Source organism: Sebastes fasciatus, chromosome 10 (genome assembly GCF_043250625.1).
Source record: "Sebastes fasciatus isolate fSebFas1 chromosome 10, fSebFas1.pri, whole genome shotgun sequence".
Lineage (NCBI taxonomy): Eukaryota > Metazoa > Chordata > Actinopteri > Perciformes > Sebastidae > Sebastes > Sebastes fasciatus.
Genome location: NC_133804.1, coordinates 10,525,518 through 10,553,343, shown reverse-complemented (window position 1 = coordinate 10,553,343; position 27,826 = coordinate 10,525,518). Strand labels below are relative to the sequence as shown.

The 27,826-nt window shown below is 44.3% G+C and overlaps 1 protein-coding gene across 1 annotated transcript in view; it reads left to right on the top strand.

The window, feature by feature from the left end:
* Window positions 1–26,758, top strand: part of efnb1 (ephrin-B1) — a 66,528-nt gene extending 39,770 nt beyond the window's left edge. The window contains exons 3-5 of the mRNA XM_074648039.1: window positions 15,051–15,143; window positions 22,314–22,424; window positions 25,454–26,758. Coding sequence (XP_074504140.1) covers window positions 15,051–15,143; window positions 22,314–22,424; window positions 25,454–25,839 — 590 coding nt within the window. The 3' untranslated portion in view covers window positions 25,840–26,758. The remainder of the gene's footprint in view (window positions 1–15,050; window positions 15,144–22,313; window positions 22,425–25,453) is intronic.
* Window positions 26,759–27,826: the final 1,068 nt, after the last annotated feature.

Sequence of the window (27,826 nt, the reverse complement as noted above, 5' to 3'; positions counted from 1 at the left end):
TCCGTCCGCCATGCCGAAATCATCTCTGTGGTTTTGCAGCACTAAAATAGCTTCAGGCGAAAAGGAGAGGAGACATCTTAAGACTGCTGGAAAAGATACATGTTCGGAGTCCGTGGTGATTTAGGAAAAGTGAATGTAGGACGCAAGAACATGAGCGTCATTGTCCATAAGGCAAATTGTGTCGGACAATGGTGTATCTGCGTTTAAAAAAAAACATATGGGATAAAACAATGACAGCCCGTAATCTAAAACACTCTGGGATTGCATATTTCCCTTTCCATCTGAGATGTCTGAGGTTGTTTGCCCTCTGCTTTGCCAACAACACATATTGTCAGAGTCTTTCTTCTCCGGCCAATAGCTAAGCTCAAATCACAGCTCTCTCTTGTCTGTCAGATGGAGCTCGATCTCCCTCTCCGCCATCCACCAGAACAGTGGTTTCTCTTTTCCAAGGCACACTCTGAAATGGCTTTGTTTTCCGACAGCCATTCAGTGGCACCCTCGGCCCGGGCCTGCCAAGAGGGCCGCCTCCTCCGAGCTGGAGCCCGGGCTTGTTTACACAAACTCATCGGAGAAATATGGATGTATAATTATAGAGGTTGTTAGTTTTAATGTCGCATCCTCGCTATGGAAACCACTGCATGCTTGGTCAGCTACGATGAGGGGCCGGGCGGCTGATGAAACTCTGACCGGGGGGACGGCGCGAACATTTCTGTGGAAAGCGTTTTCGTGGCGAAAGAGAGAGAGAGAGAAAAAAAAAAGAGCTTCTTGATGGAATCGAATCAGCGCCGAGCAAAGCAAACAAACATGAATCACACTGGCGGTGATAGAGACTGCTGCGGTTGTCCGACGCATAAATACACAGTCTAAATACTGCTCTGCAGGCCAGGACCAAGCCCGTTTCTGTGAATTCAGCTCGGTGGCAAGACGTCCATGTTCCATTCCAGCGCGACCACAGGCGCACAAACACAGTAACGGGAGCAGGCAGACACACAAGAGGCGTGTGTGCGCACAAACACACAGGCATAAATAAGCACAAAGCCACATAAGCAAATTCAAATATACTGTATATATATATAAATATATACTCATGAGCTCGCACTAGCTTGCAAATAGCAAACACAGTGAGCTCTCACACGTCTCTCTGCTTGCGTAATGGAAGCTGCTGTTTGTTAATGCAACATTCAAGAGAGTTTAGCTTGGCGCACAAGATATTTTCAGGCGGCGGTCCCATGGGTGTGAAACGTGTGAGTTTGTGCACGCGTATACCATGATGGATGGATGGATGGATGAGATGCAGAAAAGACAGCTTCAAATAACTGCGTGTTTGCGTTCAGGCTGAGTTGATGATTTCGTAGACGCCGATGGAACAATTTTACCTCCCCGTTCCAAACCCACAGGTTCAATTTCTCTCTCTCTCTCTCTTTCCGTTCCTCTCTCTCTCTTTTTTGCTTGTGCCACTTAATCTGTCTCTCCCTCCGCCTTGCCATTCCACCTATTTTCTCTCCTCCTTAGATCTCACCCCCCCTCCTCTTCCTCATCCCCATCCCCATCTCTCCTGCACAGTGACAGATCCTTCAGGAAATTGTTTCGAGTCTGCCAGACATTTTTGTGTTGTAGCTGTTTATTTGTGCTTGGGGTTGGGGTTGGGGTTGGGAGGGGGGGAACCGGGGGGTCCAGAGTTTTTCTTCCCCGCTCTCGGACTAGAGGTTAAGCTCCCGAACTCCTTCCAAAAAACACTGATCCTCGATCAGCGTGGCTTTACCGTGTAACCGATACTAGGGGATGAGGAGAGAGGAGCACCAGAGAGGATGTAATCAGTGTGTGTGAGTGTGCGCGTGTTTGTATATGTGCGTCAGCTGCTGGCTTTGTGTGTATTAGGATGTAATCAGCAGCATTTTCTCTGCGGTCGGCTGTGCTCTCTGATTGGGGTTTTGGCGAATAACGGGGGGAAAGGGGAGGAAAAGTGTGTTCCTGCGTCTTGTGTTGCAGCCCGGCCTCAGAGCTGGAGCAGCCTCCTCGCTGTGGTTTGGAGCCTCGCCGCTCGGAGCTCTGGCTCTTTACACATCGGCTACATAAGACCCTCTATCTATTATATATGTCTGTCTGTCCGTCTGTCTGCCACCTTGTGCATCCTTGTGCGCATATGTGCGTGTCCTTGCGCATTAGAGCCGCTCCATGTCAGGTCCCATGTTGGCTGCAGTCAGCTCTGATCAGTCGCCTCCATGTTAGCAGGTACAGGAGATTCCCCCAGGGTTTTTATCCTCACACATACACTCACGCAAACACACGTGCACGGTCACAGGGACACATGCACGCCCACACACACGTGCACTGTCCTCTCTCTCTCTGTCTTTGTTCTGCCGCTTGCAGATTTTGTTTTTGCGGACAACAGATGGGCTGACATCGACTCTCCTAAATAACAAGTACACTCTCTGTCTCTGACATCTCTCTCTCTCTCTCTCTCCGTCCAGCTCACCGTCTTTACTGCCTCTTTGCAATCTCTCTTGTGGTGAAACGATTCGTTTCAGTCAAAAATCCCAAACATTAACTCATTCCAGCCTCTCGAATATAAAGATTGGCTGCTTTTCTCTGTTTTATATCATTGTAAATTGAATATCTTTTGGTTTTGGACTGTTGGACGGACAAAACAACCAGGGCTGTCAATGTTTGAGTTTGTATGACCACACAAATTTGTTTTAACGCCAATACTAATTTCTTTTAACGCACACACGTGAAGATACTGGCATCATATGAAACTAGAAAACCATTGGTACCAGCCATGTCATACTAGCTTGTCACAAAGAAGGTTAAATAACGCTCCACATTTTGGCGAGGAAAAACTGGCATGGCCATTTTCAAAGGGGTCCCTTGACCTCTGACCTCAAGATATGTGAATGAAAATGGGTTCTATGGGTACCCACAAGTCTCCCCTTTACAGACATGCCCACTTTATGATAATCACATGCAGTTTGGGGCAAGTCATAGTCAAGTCAGAAGACTGACACACTGACAGCTGTTGTTGCCTGTTGGGCTGCAGTTTGCCATGTTATGATTTGAGCATATTTTTTATGCTAAATGCAGTACCTGTGAGGGTTTCTGGACAATATATGTCATTGTTTTGTGTTGTTAATTGATTTCAAATAATAAATATATACATACATTTACATAAAGCAAGCATATTTGCCCACTCCCATGTTAAGAGTATTAAATACTTGACAAATCTCCCTTTAAGGTACATTTTGAACAGATAAAAAATTAATTGCAATTAACTATGGACAATCATGTGATGAATCACCATTAGATATTTGAATCGATTGACAGCCCTAAAAGCAACACATCTGGAAGCATCACCTTCTAATCATGATGGCCATTTCTCACTGCAGCATTTTATGGATTAAACGATGAATCCATAAATCGGAAAAAAATAAACCACATGGCGGAAAGTCATTAGTTGCAGCCCGAAATCTTTTAGTGTTTCTCTGACCTGCTCATCACCCAGGCGGCTTCATTTCCCCGAGGCCAGTTGTCTCACCTGCGCCATACAGCGCTCTTGTCTCTCCTCACACATGTGCCATTTCTTCTTACTTAGAATACCTCATTGGGTTTGTTTTGCATTGCCTATTTGCGATTGGAAGCGCCCGGACCTGCTGCGGTATAAGAGTTATTATTTGTTTGTTTGTTTGTGTCCCATCTTTGATGAGTGTTATTGTGCCGAGGAACACAAGGCTGGCTCAGTTGTCATAACTCTCTTCTGGAGGCCAGATTGAAAAGGTCAGTGAATTGAAGCTCCTCTCTCTCTCTGCACAAAGGATGAATGGACACAGTGTAGGAGCGCCACACACACACAGATGAGCCTTACCCACACGCTTAGACATCTAAACGCGAGCGCATTTTATTAACATGCACCGGCACGAGCGGCTTGTTCTCTGAGGATGTTTCGCCCGTTGGTGTTCGTTAACTCGTTCCAGGGCTTCGGCTCTGGTTTCCCTCAGGGGGGGAAGTTTGCTCACAGATTAGCTCTTTAGTCAGTCTAGATTTTCGGAGTCTCATGGCCTTTGACATGCCTCTACTATCACCCGCCACATTCCGATCCATTCCAGCGCTTCTTCTTTTATCAGGCAAGCGCAGGCTGATTTGTGGCTCGTGGACCCTTTAGATGGAGGCAGGGCGACTCCTCTCCGGAGTCCCGTATCACCTTTGTAGACGACCACAAAGGCCAGAGAAAAGCCGGAGAGGATCAGTTTTATCATCTGTTGGGATTTAGCGAGTGAACCTCGGTTCACCTCGTGTGATAATCAGTGGAAATGAAGCAAGACGAAAACTTCAATGAGCCTCCTGCTGAGGGAACAAGCTCACTAAGACCTTGTGTGTGCATCTGTCAGCTGATTACACACGTGTAAACTGACGATACCAATACCACCCACTAATCTGGATGTTTTCAGAAAATACCTGCTGTGATTTATAATAGGCTATAGGGTTAATACAAGGGCATTTTAATGGACACAGTAATGGTATAATCAGATATCACTGATGTTATACTTATCATCAAGCATAATGCAGACATTTAAAGAGGACCCATTATGTTTATTTTCAGATTCATACTTGCATTTTGGGTTTATACTAGAACATGTTTACATGCTTTAATGTTCAGAAAACTCTTTATTTTTCCTCATACCGGCTGTGCTGCAGCTAACGTTAGGCTATAAACGAACTACACCGCGGTCGCATGAGCGCGAGTATACACAATGAGACTGTAAAGGCGGACGAGTCGGCGAGATGACGTTCAGTAGTCTCATTTAGCCACTTATTAGCTACCGCCTTTTTTAAGATACGTAAAGGCTTCAAAATTCACGAGTGGAGTATTGACGTATTTTATATTGTAGAACAAAACGTTAAAATCTCTTGAGCTTGTGTTAACCACAGACCTTATATCAGGCATCTAACCAAAGACCCATTCAAAAAACCCTTTGACTTCCAGACGAGGGAACCGGAAGTGCTAAAATGCTAACTCATTTCCAGGTTTAAGGATTCATTCTTGTAGCATTATTATGCAAATGTGTTACTTGGTGACATCACCATGTTACAGAAGAAAAGGCAGGGCTTCAAGAGAGGCGTTTCAGGCAGTTCAGGAGCAGTGTTTCTGTTTGGGAGAGTAACTCCCTTTGGACTTTGGGCTTTGTAACTTTGCGAACCTTTTACATGCACAAAAAATGATATAACACACTAAAGGAAAGTGAAAAAAACAAAAAGCATAATAGGTCCTCTTTAAAAAAATAATTTGGTTACTGTAAAATGCCTTAACAAGTATGTAAGACCCATTAGATGTTATCTGACTTAGATAAAGATGGTTCAATCATTTCTTCGCCTCTTATTTTATATGTTATCCATCTCAAACATTGAATGTACTCACTATGTCTCACTGTTTTAAAATGTATGGACATATCATGTGCAGCCACTTCTTAGTTGTTAATTTCAGGGCTGTTAGTCTTAACATCGTCAACAGATACTTGTCTCTTTTGTCCACCATTTGTCTTGGTATCCACCCACCCACCCCCCCACACACACACTCTCCCCAGTATAAATGGTGGTTAATGGAGAGTGAAAATTGAATAATATGCTCCATTTCTTTGAGTATAACTTCCTGGAATGTTCTTAACCCCGGGCATGACCAGAGGACACGGCTGAGGTGTGCAGCTTTTAATTTGAAATAGCAGCAGGAAGTGATCAGTCGGCTTAACAGAAGCTCCAATAATATGGCAAATGATGGCGGATCAGACGCTATAGTGTTGCTGCTGTCTGATAGATTAAATTAAGGGCAGGAATACAGGAAGAAGAAGTCATGGATTGACTGTTGATGTGCAGTTAGTGGGTTGAGAAGAGAGCCCACTAATATGTGTGGTCAGGGAAACACTGGGCCCATGATGGGATTAATGAAACACTAATGTGGAGCTTCCCTCTGTCTTTAACTAGGAATAAACTCTGTGTAATCATTGCTAGCTATACACACGAGCGCACAAACAAGCCTTATGCACACACACACACATAGGTTAAGCATGAGATAAACAGTAACTCAGCAACTCCCACATGAACAATATTAACCTTTAGCTTTTGAGCGTGCATGTGTGCGTGAGCGTGCGCCTCAGTATGTGTCGCATCTCTTCTAACCTTTAGCTCTGACCAATAGGAAGGTGCAATGCCAGTTTTTTTCTCTCTGACCCAGTTTCCCCTCTGCTTATTCCTCTGAACACGCAACATTTTTCAGCTGCTATTAGTGAAATGATGCACTGTCTGAGACGCTAGTTCAGAGGCAAGAGTGTGTTTGTGTGCAGCTCTAAGGGCGTGTTTGCTCACCTGTTAGTTATTGTGTATTCAAGGGTGTTAATGTGTATGTGCCCACTAGGGCTGTGCCAGATTTTTTTTTTTTAAATAATCGTCTAATTGATCGGGAGTAACGGTCAAACAAAGAAAAATAACAGTCGTCTGAAATGTTATTTTCCTTTCATGGCCGAGTTTGTTCTTTTCATACATACTGCTCGTCATCTGAAGCGAAAAGGAGCCACTGCAGGCTGTTTCTCCAGGCTGTTTTTCCCCCCCAGTTTTTACTCGGCACATGATTTGTTTAAAACTGCTGAGGTTTTCTGCGGCTGCAGCTCGATGATATCGGTGAAAAGAGCCATTACAGCCAATTAGCTACTCTGTCATTAGGGAGGGTTGTGTGGGCCACTGGCAACTTCTCCACACAACAGAATGCATTATAGCTTGAAATAGCTGGTGAAGTTGAAATAGCTAATATCTAAAAATGTTCCACATTAGGAGCAGTGGAGTACAGGCTCGAATTTTTGCAGTCAGCGTGGTTATGAAATTAATATTGGATGCTCGGGCTGCTGTCGCTGCTTCTCATAACTTTAATACTATATGCAACAGCTTATAGTATTAGAAGCTGTAAGTCCCCCTTCCCTCAGGTTGCACTGTTTTATTGTGCCAATCGACCGCATTCAAAATTCCATGATCTGAAGTCCCCCCCGGTGCGCACCTGTCAGATTATGTGGCTCGTGTGTGCACATTCTGAGCAGACCTCCTTCAGTTTGTGTGTGTGCAAAGGGAAAAGAGAGGAGGGGGCAGAAGTGCAGGGGAGAGTTCCAGGATGCGATGTACTCTAAGATGAGTCTGTCTGCATCTGTCATGTTGGAGTGTGCTCAGTCTGTTCGTGTTTGAGACAGATGACTTGCTCTGCTCCCCAAGGTCCTCCTGTTATTCTGCGTCCTTTATCTCCTACTGATCCGACAGACGGCCTGCACTGCGTGCGTACCTTTGTGTGTTTGTGCGTGGGCGTGTGTGTCATGTGTGTGTTATGTGTGCGTTATGTGTGCTCGTTCACACGGGACAACGTCATCTTCTGTCTTTGCATGCATGGATACATTACATGGGGAAGTTTTGTGCCGCGTATATGTAACAGCTGTGTTCTTGCATTGTGTTATAAAGACACCATAGGGCTGTGTATTGGCAAGTATCTGGCGATACGATACGTAACATGATAAAGGGGTTACGATTCAATATATCGCGATATATTGCGATACAGTAAGCAAGGCGATATATTGCAATTCTTTAATTTAATTTTAGGAAAACTGTCATAGTATAAAGAACACACTACCACTGTCTCACAATCTGAGTTTAAATAAGTTAACTTTTTTATGCAATCAAAACAGTGGGATTTGCATTTATCACAGTAACTGTAACATCCAACATCATAGCACTACTTTGAGAGGGCACATACTGTACATGGAGAGGACATGAAAATAAAGCATTGACTGAGTAAATTATTGCATGTAAACTATTAATTAAAAATCAATATAGTGTTTTTGAGAATCGATACTGTATCACAAAACATAATATCGCAATATTAAATTACAAGCTACAATCACATGAAAGTCTTTGTCCATGTCTCAACTCCTCTAGGTACATACAGTATATATTTATATAACAAAACTATGAACCAAGAATTAACACTCTTTTCAAACGATCTGCATTATAACGGCGTTATAACCGTGACTTACCGCTTACACGGTCAAATTAAAGCAGCAGTGTGTAGAATTGGAGCAAATACGATTTAAAAAAGTTATTTTTTATAAAATGCTCACTATATCCTGACAGTAGTGCATGAGATCTAAAAAAATAAATTATGTGCCTCTGTGTCCTCCGGTGCTCCTAATGGCATCTGCAAGATTTCACAGACAGGAGGAAAACAACCAATCAGAGCCAAGGTGGAGCCTTGCCGTCTCTGAGCAGCTGTCAATCACCCGCGAACTCTGATCAAACGGTCAAACTAGGCAGCGCTGATCAAATATTATTCAATATTCTGTTACTGTAATGCCTATTTCTCTCCTAAAATGTTTTCAGAAACATCTTGTAGTGTACTGTTTAGCTGTAACAAAAGAAAGTTTGTGACCCGGCAGCCATGTTGAGATCAGTTGAGGAAATACCAAGCACTGCCCACCAGCTGGAATACAGCCAATAGGAACGCTCAATAGAAATGCTCTCTCTGAAATGACCTGTGATTGGCCAAAGTCTTTTTAAAGCCTGTAAAACAGAGCCATGAGGAGGTGCAGAAGTCTAGTTTTCTCTCAGAACACTTAAATTACAATGTGCTGAAAGGTTATTATGGAATTTTTGCCCAATGATGCCAAAAATAGTCTGCCCACTGAAGCTTTAAAGGCAACCACAAGTATTTTAAAGTGACAGAACACTGAACCAAAATACACAAGTAGAAGCATTATTAACCAAGTTACATATACAGGCGCACAGCACTTTTGCAACACGCAGAGTTGGGGTAATGGAGAGTAGGGGAGCGCGGCGGTGTAAAAGCTCTGCCCGGCCGGATTCACCGGAGAGGTGTCACGCAGACACCCGCGGCTAAATGATGCAGAAGCTCTCTGTGTCTGCGGGCTGTGAGTTCTTGTACAGACACACACACCACAGACACTTTGGGAGCTGCTGACAGGTCCTCTGCAGAGGTTAAAAGCTGTCATAAGTAGTCTTGAAGCACTGGCCCAGTGGTGCTGGCAATAGAGGTCCGTAATGCCCGACCTTTGGCTCGGTAATCTGGGACGGTCTTGACTGATGTACAAGGACCACACACACACACGCAATAAAACAAAAAATCACCAAGGAGAATTCACATATTCCCAAACATTTGTATACATACATGCAGAAATACAAATTCACATTAATGCTCTGTAGACACGCACACATACATACTTGAGTGCACACAGTTGCACAGAGGCCAAAACACACACAACGAGAGACTCGGGGGAGAGTGTAAGAGAAATGGTGAGTGCGAGTAAGGCTGGCACACACATACACACACACACATGCACACAATCCAACACTTGCATATGCTTCCTCTGCTTCACAGAGAGAGATCACCTCCCACTTCTTCTTCTTCTTCTTCTTCTTTCCAAACTGAGCTCTCCTCCTCCTCCTCCTCTCAACTCCTCACTTCATCACCTCCTTCCATATTCCCTCACGACATATGCACGCACGCACAGACACCCCCCATCCACCGCCACACGCACACACACACACTCGCACGCAAGCACACTTCAGACAGATCAAGTCTCACCCCTCCCCGGCTCGTACGCTCTCTCGTCTTCAAAAAAAAAAAAAAAAGGAATCTCCTGCTTCCTCTGCTGCCCCTCCTCACCCCGCACTCCTCTTTCCATCCCCTCTCTAAACACCTCACCCCCCCCACACACACACACCTCTCTCCACTTCACCTCCCTCCCTCACCCCCTCCACAGCCCTCCTCCTCCTCCCCCCACCCCGCGCTATCCCATAGTGCTCTCTGCTGGAAGGATTTAGAGGTACCCTGTAATTTTGGTGCCGGAGGAGCTCTTAAGTCCTGCCTGATCTTCTGGCTACACAGGCAGCCAATATGTGTGTGTGTGTGTGTGTGTGAATATGCATTTGTGTGTGTGCGTGTTAGTGTGTGCTTCAGTGTGTGTTCGCTTCTGTGGGGCCCAAGTGCTTACATGTCTGTATATTTTTTTTCGCAACCATTTCAACTGCGGTTGCGTTTGTGTGTGTGCAGCCGTGCATGCTTTTGCATCTCACGCGTGTGCGTGTATGTGTGTGTGTGTGTGTGTGTGTGTGAGAGAAGTCTAATCAGGGAGCAGGAGAGGAGCTCCCCCTCTGGCTGTATACTGAAGCAGTGAGCTGAGCAACAGTTGTGTGCACTGGGCCGCTAACCACCGTAAACCTTGACACACTGATGCTGCTACCTGCTTACCGTACGTGCAGCGAGCCGACTCCTGGGAGCAGGCAGCACGCGCCCGATATTAGAGCCGCCACTCGGCGACGCTCGGCGAAACCTAAACGGGAAGAAAAAGCACCGTTGTTGAACATGTAGATGAGAAAATCATCTGTGTCTACACACATTACTCCAAACCACATTCATTCGAGCCTAAATTCAATATTGGATTTGCGAAAATAGCATGAAAAATGTGCAGCGCTAACGTCAAAAAGATATGACTAGTTTATATTGTCTGCCAGGTTTTATTATTTGAAAAGAAACACGAGAAGAAACCGTTTGCCGGGCCGAGCGCGTAATTCATCTGAGGTGATATGAAAAGTCTCATTGAATTGTCTTCGCCGTGGCCATACCTGCATGTGCAGGAGGCTACGTGGGAGAGACGGCGGGCGAGAGGTTGGAGGTCGATTACTGATTTCCATTTCTATTTCTAGGACAAAGAAATGGAGGGCTGATGGGGCTTGGACATCTATTTAGATCCATTTCATTCTGCCATAATCAGGCTTTAGCCATGGCCTAATACTTGGGATTAGAAAAGGTTCAAAGTGCAAACATCTAGATCCCCCCAGTATTATTCCAGTCTGCCAACCTCACTCTGTATGTGTTTGTGTGTGCACGTGCATGCTTGCATGTGTGCCAGATCTGCCGGGGAGGGTTATCTCTGGAATCAGGCCCGTAAACCTAATCTAAACCTCTCTGTGCTCATTCAGGAGTGAAATATTTTGTGCAAATAGGCACTCTTTTCCTTCTCCCCACTTCGACTCCGCTGTGCTAATGTAAACAAAACCCCAGATAGGAATATGTATGAGAAACAGTCGTTTCTGTTGTGACACACTGTTTGATAGAGGCGCGCCACTAGTGACACACGGCGGTTCTATTTAGCTGCCTGAAATGGATGAAAACAGCTCTGTGCGCCGGTGTTTTTTATTCCTTGATGCTAAGTGTGAGTGATCGGATCGTGGTTGTGTCTGTTTATGTATTTAGAAAAAGTAGACATTATTATTGCCGGTGGTTACTGTGACTACCCGGTCCCTGCTCGGCTTGTCTAAGTGGGAGTCTGAATGCTGTGGAGAATGAAGGGGGGGGCGGTGTGTGAAAGGTAGCCAATGAATGTCACCTCTCATCCACTTTCTCATTAAACAACCTGCTCTCTGTCTGTCACATGGGCTGTATCTATCCCCTCGTTCGGTTCGCTTTGGGCAGATGTTGCGCACGAGAGCGTGCACGCACGCGAGACATAGGAGGGAGTGCACGCACACACACAGCCCCATCGCGCTGTATGAAAGCCCCTCCTGGGCTGGACAGGAATAATAAGCAGCGGATGATTCATGACGGAGATGGGGGAACGTATTCAGCAGGACCACCTGAGTGACCTCATTTAGCAGACCTGAGAATAAATATAGACCACCGCGTCGCACTTTAGCCTCAGCTTGTGTCGTCTCCCGGCCAGTCAGCGGCGCGTCTCTCACACATCTCCCACTCTTGCACCTCGGGGAGCAGTCCTTCCCCTCTACGTCCTTGTGAAATCTGTGTGCATTTGTGTATATGCATTCACATATGTTAATGCGCTAGCGGTAGTGGTATATGTGTAGTAGTATTGGAACAGGAGCCTTTGTTGCGGGCCAGCTCTTTCCCCTGCAAGGCTTTCTCTTGGCTGACACATTTGTGCTGTAGATATTTCCCAACATCAACATTTGGCACCTGGTTTCTCTTATGACTTCAGCAGCTGTAGATCTTTTGTTCTCCCACTAGTCACTCTGCGGCCAACGATCCACACCCACAAAGAGGGCCTTAAATCATACCAAAAAAAAACAGCTTTGGAGCCTGACCGCTTTATTAAAAAAAAGCAACATTCCTTCATGCAATGACCAGTTCTTTCGGTATTCTGGACTCCAAAGCGTTGAACCGGTTTGTTCCACTAAATCATTAGCAGCAGAATGGGAGTTTCTTTGTTCTCCGTTTCTTTATCCCCTTGTGTTTTTTATCTCCACCGAGACACACAGGAAGACCCAATTCCCCAGTTTCCTCCTTCCACAACACGATGTGACCGTCGGCCTTTTAATATCTGGAAATCCAGATTTGGATTAACGTCAGGACGCGGGGATGAAACGAGAGGGTTAGAGAGGGAGGAAAAAATGAGTGAGAGAAAGAGGAGATAGAGTGAGTGAGAAGCTTTCAGATTAAAAAGAAAAGCTGGCAGCGTGTCCTTGTTGTGGCGAGCGGCTGGGGAGCTTGAGCAACGTGGCTTGTCTTCTCTTTTGAGTGAACACTGACACGATAAATGTAAATACAGTGATATCACACAAGGGTTACAATGAAAAATACAGTGTTGCACAGTCAAGGCCAGTTTTTTTAACATTCACCGCACATTTGTTAATGGACTCAACAGTTGTTTCTGGAGTCAATTTCCATCTTGAATAGTGCTTAAAGATGGATTCACATCAGGAAATGTGGTTAAAACTGGACACGGTTAATCGGATTATGAATTTCCATCGGTGCCGTAAAAAGCCCTGAATTATTTGACATTTTAAATGGCCCGAATACAAACAACATAAAAAGTGATCATGTCTTTATAAAAGCCAGCTCTCTTTCGGTAAACAGAAGGCTCGAAGGGCCAAGTTATCATCGCGCCACATCAGCTGTACAGCCTGCTCAGCCAGCCTGAAGGAATAGCTAATTTAGATGACAGAAGTAAGTTAACACTGAGAAGATTTGCTCCCTCTCCGAGTGGATATAAAATTCATGGCATGACGCTCACTCTTAGTCAGATTATTCAAGTGCCTTTGAGCTCCATCTTCAAAGAGCTCATTTTTTTGTGTAACCTTGCCCTGGAAGTTTAAAAATTGAAAGAAGGGGAGAAATTGGGCGGAAAATGGCAGGATGAGGTTGGCAAGCGTCTGGGCCATTCTGGGCCGAGCCGGTGCGCCTTTAAGACTGAAAACAGGCCTGTTCACCTCACTGTCTTTGAATGTTCCCTTTTAGAAGAGACATGCTCCCTGCATAGACTTTACATAAATCATAAGACTCACTTAGCCTTGAGTGTTCACTCACATTAATGTCCCACGTAAATTTCTTTTTTTGTTCCTGCGCCGCTCTCGGCTCGGCCCCCTCGTATATATTTCAGTGTCCGGTTCACTGTTGAGTCTACGGCACGGGGGAATTTGCCAAAGAGGTCCTGTCACAATGTTATCGCAATCATTCTCACAAATTATCACGTACTCCGGCCCGCACTAACAAAATGTTGTGGTTCCCCTTTGTAATTTAGAGCCAGGGTATGATCTGATAAAGTAACATAATATTAGTGCAATTCGTTATTTGGTTTTCTTCGAGTACAAAGCTGCAATCCCAGAGGGCAACAGAACGTCAACGTTAATAATACTTAGGAATGACAAGGCATGAATCAACCAGATTTTTTCCCCCATAGCAGAGACACATTTCAACACTGCCTGATACATCAGTTTATAGCGAGGAAATGCATGTAGAAACACTGCTAAATCGTGCCAGGGGGAGGCTAAGAAGCACTTGGATGTTTGCATTGTTTGGACCCCCCCAACCCCTCGTCTGTAGCCAAGTCTGCCTCTCTTTGTGTCATCATTAGATAAGCACCCTCTCCAAGACTATCTCATCATAATGAGGGTGCCATCTGAAGCAATCACCCAGGGAGATGGTCATTGAGTTAAGAGGGAGGGGAAGGGAGGGGTAGAGTCAGATAGAGCAGATAAAAATGAAGTGAGTGAAAAAACAGAGAGGGGAGAGAGGGAGAGAGAGAGAGAGCAAGACGGAGAATGCGAGGAAGAGAAACAAAAGCATTTCAGAGGAAGGGAGTAAGTTGAAACAGCAGACTAAGCGGAGATGGAGATCATTTGGGGAATTCCAAAATTAGAGCTGCCATCGCATGCGCCCACACAGGCGTACACGGCCCCCCACACACACACACACACACACACACACACACACACACACACACACACACACACACACACACACACACAAAGACACGCACAACCGCCTTGCTCTCGCCGCTCAGTGTTAAGGTCAGAGTCACACTCTGTCTCCCTAGGTCATTATCATGGGCCCTGAAATAGACAGCCAATTGTGTCACAGTGTCTGAAGTGAATGTGACATTGAATAAACAACCTCGCTTGAAGTCCGAGCAGAACACACACTTTAAAACAAATGGAGGGAGGCCGCCGACACACACGTACTCTAATATATAAATGGACACACACACACACACATCCACAAACATTAAGGGAGGCATTTAGCTCTCAGCACTACCAGCAAGTAATGACACATGTGGCTCAGAGGGAGTAAGCTGCTCGAGGACTTGGCAAGCAGCTGGAACTCTCGCTGGCATGTCTCACTGCTAAAGTATGCACAGACAGAAAACACACACAGGTCTGACCATGTTCCTCCTCAGCGCCCACCTCCCCTCAGTAGACTCTAATGTTGTTCCATTCATTTGACTTCACTTTATTGTGTTAATGAGAGATACCGTCGAGAGAAGCCGGCGCTTGATTGAGGGTGAGAACGGCTAATCACTGGAACAGCTAATCAGTGCTTGTCGTAAATATTGATTAGTTCTGTGCGTTATGGACGTGCTCATTAACCAGTGTGTCATCTTCTCTCCCCTTCTCCTGCTTTTCTTCTCTTCTTTACGTCACGTCCTCCCTCTCCTTGTCCTTCACCCCTTCCTCTCCTTTCTTTCTTTCTTTCTTTCTTTCTCCCCTCCTCCCACCTGCAGCAACCTCCAACGGTACAGTCGAGGGCCTGGAGAACCGGGAGGGAGGCGCGTGCAAGTACCGAGCCATGAAAGTCATCATGAAAGTCGGGCAAGGTAAACGCACGCTCACCTCACATGTACAACACAAAGCGGCGCCGCTGCCTCAAAGCCGTGTTTCACTTTGGTGTGACATTTTCATTTATCGCCATGTGTGCCTGGCGTGACTTTGTCTGCCACCTCAGACAGGACCCGTTCTCTGCAACTGTAAAGTTGTGTTATGAAATGAATTGGCCAACAGTGTTAATGTTTTTTTTTTTTATATATTTTTAATATGACTTCTTTAGTGGCATCACCTGGGGTTTGGTGATAATTCAATTTGACCATTTATTGGCTTTCAGTGGTGTCGCATCTTGATGATGTGATCATATCATTTTACTAAATTCTGGTGTCCAAATGAATCAGTCCAAGCAAAATGTAATTTAAAAACAAAAAAGAGAGTTTGTTTTCCAGTTGTGTTAGATGAAATGCATAACAATAGAATGCAGTTTTTTATTAGTTTTATCATTTTAATGAGATTTTGCATACGTTTGCATTTGATATACTATATATTGAAATAAATAAATATTGTTTATAAAATCTCCAGTCATATTACCCAGCCCTACCATTAACAGCCATTTTAAAATATAGTAAAAGAAAAAACAAGTAGTATATGCAGGTAATAACACAATATAGTCAGAAAAAAATAGTGTTGTCTTTTGCTTCTTTATTTAAAATAAAAAATAAATGTTAACAATTTACTATGTAGCATTAATATACAGTATAAAAATACTTACTGAATAGTTGATAACACACTGGAATTTAGTTGTAAGGAGGCAAAAAGACATTTTAAGTGTTTATTAATGTATTTTTCAACCATTATAATCTCCCCTACAAACCATCCATAACTGGTTTATGAATAGTTAATGAATGATTGATAACACAGAATAACAAAGCTGCAATCATATTTGATTATGTATGATTATTACACACATAAACACATCAATACATGTCGTGGCCTTCATGGATGGAGTTTGCTCAGCTATTAAGAGTAAAGAAGAATTATTCATGTATAAAATAGATACAATAAATATCTTGTATTTAAGAAAGAAAAAAGAAAAAAGAAAAAAAATATTCAATACAGAATACAATGAATACAATGAATAAATACAAACTAACTATTTCACATTCATATAAAATATAAAGACATATTTGTTGTGCTTGTTGGTCATTCATTAGGTGTCTAAACAACACTTACAGATGCTATAGTTGTTCACAATTTTACAGTTATTACATTATAAGTGTACATCTACATTATAGTGTATTATAGTATGTTATAACCCATTTATTATTAATATTATACTGTTTATAAGTGCTTAAAAGGGGGTTGAAATTAATTGTTACCAAATAATCCTGTTTATATCACTTTAAAATCAGCAGTTATTAGTAATACTAGTAGTAGTGTTTAAGGTGGAGTGATATGATTATATATAGTGTACGACAATAGATTTTGCCAAATATTACACTGAGGTATCTATTGCTTTAATATATCTGGTTGTTGCAGGCTATGTTGCAAATCAATAAGCCAGACTGCTTTATAGACTGCAGTATTGAATTTATAGGATTTTTGCTTCAACGTGATGAAGTGCCCTGATTAGATTAGGTATACGTCTGCCGTCTGGTTACTTTGTCTGTCGTCAGTTTATCAGTTGAATGTCCAGTAAAAATGATGATGTATATCAATAGAATGCTGTAAAATTACACAGATTGTCATACATGATTGTATCCATTTTGCGCACCTCTTATTAGTTATTTACAATAGCTTTCAATAATTGTTTTTATACGCATAAACAGTTTGTGCAAATGGTGAGATCGCCAAGAAATAACAATGGAATAAGAAATGACTATAAAGAAAGGACTCCACTTGAGATTGTAAACCTCCTCAGCTGTTATTCAACCAGATTTTCATAAAGTAATCACAGAATGAAAATGTGTTTGAAATCGGTATGTAAGTGCACGGTCGGGGTAAGTCATCTAAAAACGCTGGAAGTAAACAAGCGCGCTTTGTTTGGATATCCTTGGACACAACATTTGGTTCGCATCATGCATTTCACTTTTAGACGCAGTTTTACTCAATATGCGGACGTCTATATCCTGAAGTTGACAGGGTACAGTACACAGATGTGTTACACTCTAAACATTCCCCCCATCTTCGGCTTGGTTGTTTTGACCGAAACAGACACTAACCGTCATCTGAGAGGAACATCTGCCCGCCACCATGAACTGATTCCAGCTTAAAAGCTGCTTCTCAACATGTCAAAATATAAACTGAGACTTTGCTGAGAAATCTGCAGAGTGTGTGTGTGTGTGTGTGTGTGTTTGTGTTTGTGTGCAGATATTTGAATGTTGGCTAGTGAGATGACAGCAGTGCATCCTGGCAGTCGTTGGGAGAATAGAAGCTAACAAGCTGCTGATGCTAGCAAGGTCTGAGTCGGAACAAATTCAGCAGAGACGGTGAAAAATACCCGCAACCATCTCGGAAAATAGACAGGCATTGCATTATCTTTCCATGTAGGTCAATTTGAGCATCCGACAGCCCGGGATTGCAACACCACCAACAAAATGACAACAGTGCAGGCAACACAAGGCTTTTACACTAAACTATTAACTGGGAGACAAACAAATCCCCTGAACTCCCATTAATGGAAGTTGAAAGCGAATGTCTTATTCGAGGGAAAGTTCTAGGAAAGTTGCCCTCAGCTCGAGTGTGTTTCTGTGGCTGCCGGCTGTTCCTCAACTCCGCCAGAGCCATGCGCTCATTTCCCAAAACGGTCCGAAAGCGAGCTGTCACTCAAAATCGATGTGCCCTAAAAACCTTGTTAGAAGAGATGCTGTTGGCCCAGCTGCTACTACTTTTAAATCTATTTCTGTGAGCGGAATTTTTGATGCATAATGTGCCCGTCCAGCCCAGCAGCTATTAAGAGGACGGGCCGTGAGAAATTAGAGCGTCTACTGGTACTTTGATTTAGCTGCTGTGTACAATTTAATGTCAATCTAAAAACAGAAAGAAGTTACTACTAGGGATTCAACTACTGCTACACTACTTCATATTTTCATTATTGATTAATCTGCCAATTATTTTATTGACTAATCGATGAATTGAAAATACTGAAAAATGCCCAGAGTCCAAGATGACGTATTTAAATTTATCCAACAGTGGTGGAATGTACATTTACTAGTACTTCAGTACAATTTTGACGTACTTGTACTATACTTGAGTATTTCTATACACATTTATTAGACCGCTATAGTTACCTTCAAAATTAAGAATGTAAATAAAAAACATGATGATCTTATGAATTATGATGCATTATTATAGATTAGCGCTGATCAAATATAAATCAATATTCTGTTACTGTAATAACTATTTCTCGCCTCAAATGTTTTCTTAAACATCTTGTAGTGTACTGTTTAGCTGTAAAATGAGAAAGTTTGTGACCCAGCAGCCATGTTGAGTTGAGGAAATACCAATCAACGCCCATCAGCCGGAGCAAACTTTCTCATTTTACAGCTAAACAGTACATTACAAGATGTTTAAGAAAACATTTGAGGCGAGAAATAGGCATTACAGTAGCAGAATATTGATTCATATTTGATCAGCGCTGCATAGTTTGACCGTTTGATCAGAGTTCACGAGCTGCCCAGAGAGTCCTCGGCTCCAGCTCGGCTCTGATTGGTTGTTTTTCTTCGGGTGCGGTAGAAACTTGTAAATGCAATTAGGAGCACCACGAGGACACAGAGGAACATGTTTTGTTTTCAAAGATTATCGATCTCATGCACTACTGTCAGAATATAGTGACTGTTTTATAGAAATAACTTTTCATCATATTTTCTCAAAGTGACCAACTGCAGCTTTAAGTAAAGGATCTAAATACTTCCACCACCATGTCGGTTATCGGACCACTTGATGATATTCAGTTTACCATCATATATGACAAAGAAAAGCTTCAATTCCTCCTTAACCAACTAATCATTTCAGCAGTAGTAAATGCAATATAATTGGCTGCCTTTTAAAAGTGATATTTTTGACTGACTCCATTGGTGCTGAAAGGATTCATTGATTAGTTGACTGAAGGGTTGACAGAAAATTCACTGTACAAAATTTTTTATTATCAAGCAGAAAAAAAACTTCAAACTAGGGCTGTCAAAGTTAACGCAATAACTCGTTAATGAAAATTTGTTTTAATGCCACTAATTTATTTGATTTGTCAGAGGTTGTAGTGGGCTCAGTTTTAAAGCTAAAGTGAAGATACTGGTATCATATGAAACTACAAAATCTAAGGAATCCATTGGTGCCAACCATGTCATACTCCATACGCAAAATTTTGGCGAGGAAAAACAGGCATGTCCATTTTCAAAGTGGTCCCTTGACCTCTGACCTCAACATATATGCAATGAAAATGGGTTCTATGGGTACCTACGAGTCTCCCCTTTACAGACATGCCCACTTTATGATAATCACATGCAGTTTGGTGCAAGTCATAGTCAAGTCAGCACAGTTTTCTGCACAATATTTTAGTTGTTTTGTGTTGTTAATTGATTTCAAATAATAAATATATGCAGTATACATTTGCATAAAGCAAGCATATTTGCCCACTCCCATGTTGATAAGAGTATTAAATACTTGACAAATCTCCCTTTAAGGTACATTTTGAACAGATAAAAAATTTGTGATTAATTTGCGATTAATCCCAATTAACTATGGACAATCATGAGAATAATCGCGATTAAATATTTTAATCTATTGACAGCCGTACTTCAAACATTTGCTTGTTGTAGCTTCTGAAATGTGAAAATGTGCTGCTTTTCTCTGTTTAATTCATCATAAATTGAATATATTGTCTTGTGGACTGTTGGTCAGTAATTTGAAGATAAAGAAACAATCATTCTAGCGGCCCTACAGACTCTCTACCTTCTGCAGCTACACTTTATGTTGTTTCAATTAACACCAAAAAAAGAACCCCGGGCTCTGCTTGGCTCTGACCCCCGGTGCTATTGTGTTTAAGCCACATTTCCTCCAGTACGCCTCTGCAGCTGAATGCCAACACCTCCTACAGCCAAGTCCCCAAGATCTTCCCATATGTCCACTCTTGCTCCTTTGCACTTTGCTCTATGGATTATATTTTCGGTGACTCATCCCAGTGAGCAATATGTGTGCACATTCTTTGTATTGTATTTTCTTGTGGAGACACTCCCGTCGAGCTTAATCACGTTGAATCATCGTTTTGTGGGAAATTATGCGCCCTTACTCGTCAATATGTAATTGTACTTTAAACGCCTCGTGTTCCGTCTTTTGTCTCCGTATAAAACGTGAAGTGAAAAGGAAGGGAAATTGATTGCAGGAGGAAATACGGGGAGCCCATATTTTATACATCCATCGCCGTTCGCCGCTCTCTTTCTCCTCCACCACATCATGTCACCGCGCTCATTAGAAATGTGTTGACTCACCGCCTCGCACGCACCTCTCCCCCTCTCTCTCTCTTTCTCTCTCGCTCTCTCTCTCTCTCTCTCTCTCTCTCTCTCTCTCTCTCTCTCTCTCTCTCTCTCTCTCTGTCTGTCTCTCTCTCTCCCTCCAACATATCTGTCTCTCTCTTCTGTCGCTCGATCATTGTCTCCTTCACTCTCACTTCTCCTCCTCCTCCTCCGCCTCCTCTCTCCTCCCCCCGCCCTCTCCCTCCTTCTGGCGGGTTGGCAGTTCTGAGGTAGTTGCTGTCTGCATAGCTAAGGGAAATGTCAGCAGTACACACAGAAAAATGGGTCAGAACATTAGAGCGCTCCCTGCACATGCTCAGTGGCTGACACACAGCGTTGGGCTATATGTGAGTGAAATCAGATCACTGTGTCCTCTCATATCGCCTGCTATACGTGAAATGTTCCCACTTCTCACTCCTGTCTTTTCTCATCAATTATTGACGGAGCACAACAGCTCACGGCGAGGTTCACCACTGCTGCAATCAGTATGGAGCAATGCGGTGGTCCGGACACGGAGAACATAGATCTCAGTTTGTTAATAGTGAGGTTATGTCGGCCCAAAAAAAAAAGGATATTGCCCATGTCCCTCTTTGTCTTCCCTCTCCCCTTTTTTTCTCCTCCCTTTTCTATATCTTCCAGACATCCCACACCCGAATCATTTCCCTCCTCGTCGTGTCTCGGCCAAACTGAGGTGGAAATAGAAAATAGACTTCCAGACTGTCAGGCCCTTTTCACTCACACACACTCACACATATGCACGGCCACACAAAGTTGCCACGAGGGACTCAAATGTAAATTGCCTCCCCACACGCCCTCCACTCCGCTTCTCACACACACCCCTTCAGCAGGCCTCGGGGCGGTTGCAGATAGTGCATCTGATAGCGTTCTGTGGAATCCATCAGGACCGGCTTCGGTAATAGTTTATAACTGTCCTCCGTCTGCCGGCCCTGCCCTCGTAAAAAGCTGCGGCGCGGACCCACCGGTGTTTACCGCACAAAGACTTCAAAGTGCGTGCACTGGAATCACAACAGACAGACAGATAAACCGTCTGTTTCCTTTGCGTTCCCCTCAGAGCTTATACAACCCCCTCCTCTCCTCGTCTCCCGCCTCCCCACCTTCTCTTCCCGTCTTCCCATTCTCTCCTCTTCAGAAGTGTGCCTCTTACAGGCAGAGTTAAAGCCAGAGCAATAAATAAGACATATTATGGCCTTTTAACGTGATGAATAATGTAAAACAATAAAAAGTTAATATATAACTACTTTACCCTCATTCTGCCATGCCTAAGTGTATTGTAAGTATATCCTAGGTGTGGACTTATGTGTGTGCACTTGTGTGTGTGTGTGTGTGTGTGTGTGTGTGTGTGTGTGCCCCTATGCTCTCATGAATGTGTCAGTGTTGGAAATGCCTGTCTGAGTGTTTGCTGAAGGAGCTGCTGATGTAGATGTGAGCTCATTTTTTACGACAGGACAGGGATACCAGCGTGTTTCACAGACGTTCGCTAACTTGTCCTTCCCTCGTTTTCTGCTTTCATCTTCGCTTCTGAGACGCTTCTCAACACATGCAAAGATAACCTTCTCCGTGTATAAAAGATATATCACAAGATAATAAAAATAATCCTCGCCGACGCAGAGGAACAAGTCATTGTAATTCAGCGCATGCATCTTGCCAAGGCTGAGTTTCTCAGTGTTGTTTTTTTTTGTGTGTTGTTTCCCACAGTCCCAAACGCGGTGAACCCCGTGGAGCCTCCAGAGGACAACGCCATACCGGAGTCCAGTCCCAGTCCGCCTGACCAGGGTCGGATTGGACCCCCGATGCCAGGAAACCCTGGTGAGCAGATTGACAGAGCGACATTGTGCCCATAAGCTGCAGCTTCAGACTCTTTACAGAATGCTTTCTAGTTTCTAGAGTGCAAATAGTTTAGTAAAATAAAGGTTTTTGAAGTGTAAAAAAAAGGAATATTCACAGCCTCGAGCGGTTCCTCTAATAATTAATCACATTTAGCCTGAAAAGAGAAAATAAAAATCATAGTTGAGTCTCCCAAAGTAAGCATTCTCTCATATGGCTTTGCCATGCCGCAGGCGTTCCTTTTGATATCTGGGGGTCAACACGCAAAAGAAGATGTAAAACCAAATGTTATACAGAATAAAATAACACTCACCAAAATGAAGCCGGCAATAAAACAACAAGGAACCACACCCAAAACAAATACGGCTCACCCTGAGTCACTTTCGTATTCATATTATACACAAAGAGCGTGCTGCACCCAAGGAGACTCAAAGACATACCTCTTTATTATATCTCTTTTTAACCTCATTAGAATTGCAGATAAATGAAGATTAAACGCGGAGATAATTGAAGGAGTCACTGGAGCCTCCTCGGAGGCTCTGGGCCCTCCTCGCTTCCTGTTTTCGCCAATACCTTTCAGAACTTCCTTCCCGCAGAAGGGGACCGCTTCTCAACTTTTTCGACTTACTCCACAACTTTGAGTGCGCCTCGCAAACTTCCTCCGCGGTGCAGACTGTTCTGCCTGTCCCAATGTGATAAGCTGCCCTCATTTAATAATTGCTTATTTGACATTAGTTGCTCTATAAAAAGATCTCCTAATGTCACTTTTCCCCACAGCCGGGCTTTTACCTGTCTACCATTGTTAGATCAGTGATTATGTCAAGTGAAGAAGTGGAGGGTGGAGTGAAGGACGTGTCACTGCGGTTTTTGAGAGGCTGATATTTCAGGAATGAAATGTCTGACAGCCTCTCTCCGGCTCTCTCCAGAATGTACGAAATTCCTCGCGCCTCTGATTTCACAGATAAGGCTGGAACCGGTAGCTCTCAGTGATGTCATTTCGGCGTGATAAGGCGCAGTCATCCCCTCCTCAATAAATGGTTAAGTGCGGAGTGGTCAGCCGAGTGCGGAGACACAGTCATTAGTGGGGATGGCAGTCTCCAGAGGTATGAGGCTTTTGTGTGCCTGTGTGAGGGGGTGGGGGGGTCATGGACAGTAAAGAGGTGGTGGTGGTGGTGGTTGGAGGGGGGTGAGTGCTGCTCTTTGGCAGCAGCTGCATGCATACATGGAAAACAGATTTGCTTCTTCTCAGATTTCAGTCACTAGAGGAGCCAGTCACAGCCTTCCGTCCCGTCCCCCCTATCCTGAACCCCTTAGACAAAAGGATAAAATAAAATCAGATGTTCAGATATGCCCTCGTCATTTTTTTTCCATATCTCACTTGGCCTTTGCCGTAGAAAATGTCGTACAAGTTGCCAAGGCTCGATCTTATCGGAGCGGGGATCTTTGTTGTGTTGAGCGATGCCTACAGATTTCATTAGGAGTCTATTTTGAATGAGCTAATTCAATTAGATTACATCAATGGGGCTGTTAGTCATGTAGAGCAAACAACAAACAGGGCTGTGATCACAGTTGATTTAGGCACAGAGCAGTAAGATCCGCACATGACAGGACTGGCTTACTGTAAATTATATTACTCCTCTGATTGTTTGGCAGTCTCTAAGGGACTGCATGAAAATGATTTGGGCGGGGAGGGGCACTGACTCTTATACCCTCCCCTTCTGTTAGAAAAATAACCCTGCAATATCTCAAAACAGTATATTTATTGCAAACTTAAAGGGCCACTGTGTGGGATCTATAGGCAGAAATGGAATATAATATTATCAACTATGTTTTCTTTAGTGTATAATCATCTGAAAATAAGAATTGTTGTGTTTTCGTTACCTTAGAATGAGCCGTTTGTATCTACATAAGGAGCGTGTCCTCCCCACGGAGTCCGCCATGTTTCTACAGTAGCCCAGAACAGACAAACCAAACTCTGTTAACTTTTCCTGCTTGGGCCACAGTCTATAGCGTTACTCGCTTTCGTTGTCGTCGTCGCCGCCGCTCTCTCTTGCTTCACCACTCATTTCCCATGTACACACACACGTAACGCACTGGCTCAGCTCCAAATGTCTCTAGAGAGGGTCATTCGTGTTTTTAAGTCGGCCACTGTAGCTCTCCAACACGCTTGATATACGGGAGAGGCTTCAGTTGGTTGCAATCTCCTCACCTTACCGCTAGATACCGCCAGATCCTACACACTGGACCTTTAAAGGCAGGGTTGTTAAATTTTAGAATTTTTTTTTGTTATAGTAGTTGAAATTGACAGCAATCAATAAATCAGTGCTGAAAAGTCTGGTATCTGTGGCTATCGCAGGACTGTAATAAACCCGTCCAATCATTTCATCTGTCCTGAATGTAACGGACTGTCAGTGTAGTCGTCTTGCCGACTTTCTCGCTGGATTTAGCGACTTTTGGAGCGGGTTAGCTGGCTACTTTCATTGAAATAGAGTTGGCAACACTGGGCTGGGTATTTCGGTTGGATCATTTTCACAAATCTAGTGTACTCTCACTAGTTTCTCACCGACCCTGCCCTTAACAAAACAGTGAAAACACAGCCACTCTCTGTTTTTTAATAAAGAGCTGCTAAATAAACTGTTATTATAGCCACCAAATGTGTGAATCAGGAACAGCTCTGTGCTGAGGGGCTTGTGCACTGCAATATTTTCACCCCACTCCATATCCTCTGCATATGGCTAAATGCACATTTATGGCTCACATGGAAGCAATCTTTTTGATGTGCCCATTTGGTCTTTTTTTTTTAGATATAATAAATCTCACAAATAATAGAAAGATGGGATAAGAAAAACATGAAGGACCCTCACTTGTTCTTAAAAAAAAGTTAGGCTGCCCTCCCTTCAGCAAAAATAAAATTACAGTACATTCCTCCTTTCCTGACAGCCCCCTCCCTCCTCCCTCCCTGATAATTTATGTACAGTCCCTAAGCTCTCTCTTTTTATTTCTCCCTCTAGACCACATGAATCAGGACCAGTCTGGCTCCTCGGACGGCATCCTCGGCTCCAAAGTGGCCGTGTTCTCCGCCATCGGCGCCGGCTGCATCATCTTCCTCCTGCTCATCCTCCTCCTCGTCATCTTGCTCATCAAGATGCGCAAGCGCTCCAGGAAAAACGCCCACTCGCAGCCGCGCCCCTCGGCGCTGTCGCTCAGCACGCTGTCCAACCCCAAGATGCCCGGGGGCACGGCTGGCACGGAGCCCAGCGACATCATCATTCCGCTGCGGACAGAGAACAACTACTGCCCTCACTATGAGAAGGTGAGCGGCGACTATGGCCACCCCGTCTACATTGTCCAGGAGATGCCTCCGCAGAGCCCCGCCAACATCTACTACAAAGTCTGACACGCTCCGCACAGCCAGCGACACGGTCGGGAGAGAGAATGAGAAAGAGGAGCGCTTGATTTATGTTCTCGGGAAGAACACTTTCCTTTGCATTTTGGGGACTTGATGCGTCTTCGAGCCCGTATTATTTCTACCACCTGCTGCACAAATCTGGAGAGACACACGCACTGACCAGTGACCAGCGGGGTTACGAGCTGACTGATGAGAGAGGTTTATTCTGTTTGTTTGGGTTGTCTGACAATCCCCACCTGCCCCTCCTCCTCCTCCTCCTCCTCCTCTTCCTCCCCTCACCTCCCCACCTGCTACATCTCCCCACTGTGCTCCTGGGGGGCGGGGCTGTAGCGAACCAACAGATGGAACTCCAGCTTCCTGGTTTGCTGTCCCCTTTAACGGGCAGGATATAACTTATCTCAGTTCCCTGAAGTACAGTCTGTGCTACACCCAATTAAACACACCATCCCCAGCACACTAGCCAGGAACAGGCAGACACAGGCCCCGGACGCCACTCAGCCTGCAGTCTGTGTGCGAGCATAAAATATGTGTGTGTATGTGCGTGCGTGTGTGTGTGCGTGTGTGTGTGTGTGTTAGTCAGTGCTCCGCGCTGGGCCAGGAAACTCTCCAGATAGCTCAGGTATCAGACACAGTGTGTGAAATAACGTGTTCCTCTCCCTTCGCACCTCTGATGTTTGCCTTACTTACTATTTTTGATGGAGGATTTCCTCGAACCCTGATTCAGTTCACAAAGCAGTTGTATTTTGTTAGACTTTTCCTACAAGTGCACAATGTATAGAGTTGAATAGATCATCATTATCACTCCCATCTTCTCACCACCCATGTCACCCATAGTGTTTATTTCTTTTTTTTCCCTGCGACCTTTGACCCTGGACTGTTGACGTCGAGGTGTGTGTGTGTGTGTGTGTGTGGAAAACTCCCTTCTCCACTGGTCTGATATGAGCTTTACCATTACTCTGGTATTTATGACCTACTTATGTGTATTTGAAGGTGTGTCCTCTGTGAGTGTGTGTGTGTGTTCGGGCATGTCCGGACAAACTCTTGTATCTGGGCAGACTTTACTGGCTTAAGGGTAGAAGTAACTATATCGTAAGGTTCAAAAACAAGACAGACAGAACTGAGGCGCCGACAGACAGACGAGCTTGAGATCTTACAAAACCCCTTCCAGTGCTCCAGTTGGCACCGATTGAAGGTTTTATTGTCTCTGATGAGCTTTCGTGGGAGATGTTTTTTTAAGCAGCAGGCAGGTTGATATTTGTTTGTTCTGTCTCCTGGTGCGAATCAAACAGTCAGCGCCTGCTGCCTGGGCGAGGGTGGGCGTTGGTTTGCGTGGTCGCCGCCGATTGGCTGGCCTACATAGGTAGGATGCCCTATATATAAGTTGGACGGCGAGCTACGGCTGAACGTTGGGGATACAGTATTGTCGGGTGCCAATTGGCCGCCATCTGTAGATGAGTCAGTGGAGTGGCGTCGCCAGCGTGTGACTAATCTATGTGCCATCTCCGTGCCCACACTCACCAGCCGGGGAGGAGAGAGAGCGGATAAAGGAGAGAATGTTCCTGTGACTTGGCTTTAACCTGCGAGGAAGATGGCGGCGCGCATGAGGATGGGTGATGGGTGAGGTGGGGGTGGGGGGGGGTGGAGGTAGTTTAGTATTCATTTTTCCATCCTCTCGCCAGTTGTGCTGTGAATAAAAAATGCTGTGCAGAATATTCCTCAGTCAAGGTGTTCAGCCAGCGAGGACACTGCAGCTCAGCTATCACACAGCCCAGGGGCAGCGGCACCGAGACAGGATTTACTGCAGCTGGATGTGTGCACGTGTGCGCACGCCGACGCTCGCTTTTAGGTGAGGAGGGCGCGGATGGTGTTCGAATCTGTCTGTGTGTAGGTGCTTCAATGTGTGAGCGCTTATTTGTGCTTATATTTGCAGTTTTTCTCTGTGTGTGTGTGTGTGTGTGTTGTATGAATGCTTCTA